General features: G+C 40.8%; 2 protein-coding genes across 2 annotated transcripts; both read left to right on the top strand.

The window, feature by feature from the left end:
- Positions 1-811: 811 nt before the first annotated feature.
- On the top strand, positions 812-3,101 carry SAMD00019534_119290 (hypothetical protein; the record flags this gene model as incomplete). Its single annotated transcript, XM_012892854.1, has 5 exons — positions 812-949; positions 1,011-2,034; positions 2,116-2,441; positions 2,528-2,994; positions 3,071-3,101. The coding sequence occupies 5 exons, from the start codon at positions 812-814 to the stop codon at positions 3,099-3,101; spliced, it is 1,986 nt and encodes a 661-aa protein (XP_012748308.1).
- Positions 3,102-4,822: 1,721 nt separating this feature from the next.
- On the top strand, positions 4,823-5,410 carry SAMD00019534_119280 (hypothetical protein; the record flags this gene model as incomplete). The annotated part of the gene is made up of 1 exon (XM_012892853.1): positions 4,823-5,410. The coding sequence occupies one exon, from the start codon at positions 4,823-4,825 to the stop codon at positions 5,408-5,410; it is 588 nt and encodes a 195-aa protein (XP_012748307.1).
- Positions 5,411-5,412: the final 2 nt, after the last annotated feature.

The raw sequence follows: 5,412 nt of genomic DNA, 5'->3' as shown, positions 1-5,412 counted from the left end.
GACAACGTCCTTGGCATGACGGTAAACTGCAGCACTTACTTTGAAAGTCAAGCTTCCCTGACCCGAACTAGACCTCAAGTTGGAGTCCAAATTCGAAAGTGCGAAATCACAAGACAACACCAACTATCACTCCCCACAAAAATGCCCTAGGGTCGAAGTGAAAACATATCGAAAATGCAAATGCAATAAATCGAGAAGCCAGGAGTGTATATGCTCCTGTGTGAAATATAAAAAAAAAAATCATACTCACAACAACCTGTTCAATGGATAATAACACTAACCAAACATTGAATCTCCAATCATTATTCAATCGACAGAGATAAACAAAGAGGCAATTGAACATCTGACTGCCTATGACAAGACATATGCATCAGTCAACCTCAGATATGCAATCGAATCAACGATCAAGAAGAACATGCCAACAATACTGAAGAGGTACCAACTACAACAACAACAAGGAACAGACAACAGCAGGAATAGCACTACTCTCCCTCAACTACAACCTAATGTTAGTCCCAATATTGGTATCAATCACTGTATCAATACCAGGATCACCTCTTTGCTTCCAGAAGACAATGACTCAACAGTTATTAATAACAACAACAACAACAACAACAACAACAACAACAACAACAACAACAACAACAGCAGCATCAACAACAACAGTCCACTTGTCCCAATCAATTCAATAATACAACAACGTTCTCCAATACCTCTTGAACTCAAGTTTGGGGTGGATGGATGTAAGATTCGTCTTGCTGATTGTGATAGTACATTTCTCCAACTGGTCGCCATCAAGTTGATCTCATTCATGACGGTCGATGAGCTCAAGTCACCAAAGTCTGAGGTAATTTGCTCTCTATATCATGGCAAAGAGAGCCGACTCATACATGAATACTACCTCCACTCATTCTCTGAACAACTCAAGGAGATCCAGAACAACAATATCGTAAGTATTAATCGCCTGTCCACACTCACTTACAACATTTATTAATAATATATTTATATAGATTACAGTTGAAGGACAGGAGTTCAAGATCACTTTAAACTCATCCATTGACTTAGCAGCGATGGTATTGGTCGCAGGATTGTATTCTGTTTACCTCTGTCCAACCTATTGCTGTGTCTACTGCCTTGTCACCAAGGAATCACTCTCTGTGTTTGACCCTACTATCGACTTTGAGAGTCGCAATATGGAAGATGCAGTGGAGCTGACCAAAGAGTTTGATGTATCCATCGCACAAAGGAAGTACCAAAGGGATCGCGCAAAGATTAATGGTGGACAAATCAATGCCCCTCTCATACCCTCTGTTGGCTACACAAGACAAATCCCTGACAATCTACATTTGATTCCTGCCAACATTAAGTTGTTCGCCCGCAGGCTGCTCAAGGAAGTGGACAATTGCGAATCAATGCATCTCACAGAGGCAATAATGGGGGTGCTGGTCAATGACTTGAAGATCTTCCTAAACAAAGTACCTCATTACCTGGATGAATCTCCATCAAGTCCCTTGATGAACCTGTTTCAAGGTGCTCGCCCTACCTACACCCAGTGTTTACGGTTACTCTTTGAGAGAGAGAGACTGTTCAACATGATCAACGAGTGTCTAAACCTTGGTGAACCTGCTGCTGTCTCTGGTGAGGATCATGATGAGCTCAGCCAGTTGCTTGATGACATTGGCCAATATTTGGACGAGCAGGACGACATGTTCGAGTCAGATAATGATGAGGATGAGGAGATCGACCTTGTGCCAGATGCACAACTCAATCAACCAATAACCAGAGAGAGATTGATCGAGATCAGAACACTTTGGGATCAATTGTGGACATTGGTCAACATGCTCCTCAATCACAAGATTCACATTCAATCTAGCGATCAGTTCAGAGTACTTGGATGCAAGCTTGGAAATACATTCGTTGGCATGTATGGCGCGACCTGTGTTACAACCTACTTGCATACATTGTCTCATCATATAGGACAATTTATGGTTGACTTTGCCTGTCTCGACAGACATAATAACTGTGGACTTGAAGGTATGATACACACTATTTGCATGAAACAACCTTAGAACCAACACTAATCAAATGATTGTTCAACATCAATCTGCTGAATAGGATGTCACTCCATTAACAAAGATATTGTTTACTGCGCATCTAATGGCAATAGACACTCTGGACCTGGATCACTCCCCAGCCAGATCCTTCTCAATCAACATGCGCTCAGTCATTGTGATACGAATGATCCAATGGTCAATCTATCACAGCGCATTCATGAATCTACCACAGATACCAACCGACCCAGCTTCCTCAAACATATCATTTATCCTCCAACTATTCCTGACTATTTGGACAGTAGATACAATGTCAGAATGGAGATCGTCTCGGAGCTAGCGCCTAACAACACACTGAGGAGAGGATCTGGTATAGGTGGTGGCGATGATGTATGTATACCCTCACTCAATCAATCAATCTATCACTCTCTCTCAATCAAAAAACTAACTAAACTCTCTCTCTCTTCCAAACATAGTTCTTCCAGAATCAAGCGGTTGGTTCCTCCATCAACAACAACAACAACAGAAGCAATACAAGCAATTACAACATGAGCATGTTCGATTCCCTACCACTCCCATGCACAATAGCACATACTCCAGGACCCAGTACATCAGGACTAAGTACATCCAATGATATTGGAGGTGGCAGGAATGACCGGAACAATAGTATAAGCAAACAATCCTTTAAGATGGTTCATGGCGAAGGCAATGGCAATCTTATTTCATGCTTCAGGTTGGACAACCTTGAGAAAGATATCTTCCTTGGACGTTCACGATATGACAAACCGGTAGACCAACTCAAGATAGGCCAGACTGTGACTGTTCGTTGCCCTCAACCAATGTTCATTGGTGCATACTTTGCAGCCATTGTTATCAATCATCGGAGGCAAAAAGGTGCCTCTCCCAATACAGAAACAACAACCCAATACTGGGTATCCTACATGTATGTATCCAAACCATTTCATTTATATCTATTCAACATTAACTGACCATTCATTCTATATGTTGTCAGTGATAAGAGTGGTGAAGGAGATGATAATGACTGGATAGACTCCAAGGACATAGTCCCCTTCAACATCAACAATTATCACCATTTGGAACAAAAGGATGCCAAAGTTGGGATGTCTGTGTTGGCAATGGTCTCGGCCAACAATTTCTATTACCGCTCCACAATCCAGTCAGTGGAGCAGAGAGGATGTACATTGATTGTTGACCTAGGCGATCGTAGAACTGTGCACCGACAGATCGTTGAGTACTCTAGTTTGATCTCAATAGATGGACCTCATCGCAGAATGGATCTCACATTTAAATCATGGCCAAAACACATTGAGCAGTCGATGAAAGAACGAGGTATGATAATAGCGCTCTTGCTTCCTTCCATTCGTGTATACATTACTAACAAGAGCATCAGTCCACACCTTCTATGAGAGGATTGGCGGTATTTCCAATGACCTTCTTTCCAGTATGATCCTGGGATTGAGCACACATAGAGTGGCCACGATGTTGATCACAAGCAATAGCCATGACAGACAAACTCTGGATCACCTAAGAACCCATCTTCTTGGTGGTGGCGGCTTCAAATATTTGGTAGTTATCTTTTACCTCAACAACCACTATTCAACATTGATCCTCAAGATTGTCAATGACACAATTGACAAATTCATTTTATACAATGATCCCTTGATCATGGATGTACACCAGTCAAAGATGATGTCACAGGTAATGGCATTGTCCCTTGACAACCACTTCCAAGGTATCAATATTAAGGTGGTCCCCAATGGTACAAAGTATCAATATGATGGTCTTTCATGTGGATTTCTTAGCCTTCTATTCTGTCAAACTATGATCAGCCATTGGAATACCCAGGAAGATCGCAACAGGTATGAATCATATCTGACCAAGGCACTGAGGACCTTTTGTCATGACCATACTTTCAAAGATAAAGAATGGTTGATCTTTGATAAAGTATGGTCACATTGCCGAGACTTACTGATCGCTGACTACAAGCTAATGAGGTATCAATCAGTGTTTGAGACCGAGTTCGGATATCCGACTAACCGAGACCGAATAAACCGAACCGGACCCTTTTACCAATCCGAAGGAAGTTCAATTATTCGAACCGACCAGCTGTTTTTTTAATCAAAACCGGATCGAATAACCGAGGGTGAGATATGTGCATTTTCAATCTAGTGAACAACACAAGTCTCATTCATTTTTTTGAAACTTAAATTAATATTATTGATAGAAATGACCAAATGGCTTCCTTTAGACATCTTGGTGATCCTAATGATTATCAACCACAGACATGCATTGTTAGTAGTGGACTAGTCTTGGTTGGTTCAATATAATGTTTCCATCCAATACTGTACTTCTTTGTAGTCTCTGTTGAAGTTGATGATGTCACCTTGGTGGATGTTGTTGTTGTGTGACGACTTGTCACATACGATTCACGATGTGTCACCATGACTCATACATTCTATCATTGCTGAGTCATCATCCTGGAATCTACAGAACACTATTCCATGTTCCATCTAATCAGTATATATACATCATTCATAATACACTAATAAAGCGGGCATTCTATACATTATACAGTTATACATATATATATATCTMTATTTGTYATACTTTTTTATATTTTATTTTTTTATTTGAAATATTTTTTATTTTGTTCCAACAATATTTATATATTTATATATATTTTCTTTGATAAGAAAGTGGAGAGACTCAATAGATACGTTGCTAGACGCAAAAGAGAACTAGGATTAATAATGAACAATAATCAAGCCTTGCCCCAGGCTCAACCAGTACTACAGCCAGTACAACAGGAAGCACAACCACAACTGCCAGCACAGCAACCCCAGGCTCAACCAGCACCACAACAAGTTCAACAAAACATTTTACCTCCAGTCGTATTTGAGAATGCACAGCTCTTACAGTTAATACAAGCATTAGTTAGACCACAAGAGAATGTAGTAGAGAGAGAGAAAAGAGAGAGAGAGAGGAAAGAGAAAGCGATCAGAGATGCAATCCCACATTGTAAATGGTCAGAGAAGACTGCATCTATCCACAGTTGGACAGTCAATCTGAGACAGATGATGGTCAACACTGACTGTACCGAAGAGGAATTGGCCAATCACATGGGTCAATTGTTTGACGAACCAGATCGTACATGGTACTACTTGCTCAATCCCAGACCTGTCACAGTACAAACTTTGTTGGAAGCCATGAACACAAGATTCGACATTGCTAGCAAGAACATAATGTTGAGAACAGAGTTGGAGCACTTACATCAGAATGGATCACCCATTGCCAACTTCAACTCTCGATATGGAGAAAAGTTGCACACGTTGACATGACT

Source organism: Acytostelium subglobosum (genome assembly GCF_000787575.1).
Source record: "Acytostelium subglobosum LB1 DNA, scaffold: scaffold36, whole genome shotgun sequence".
In the NCBI taxonomy this organism is placed as follows: domain Eukaryota; phylum Evosea; class Eumycetozoa; order Acytosteliales; family Acytosteliaceae; genus Acytostelium; species Acytostelium subglobosum.
Note: the sequence above shows the minus strand (reverse complement) of the source record. Positions and strands in the feature narration are given on the sequence as shown.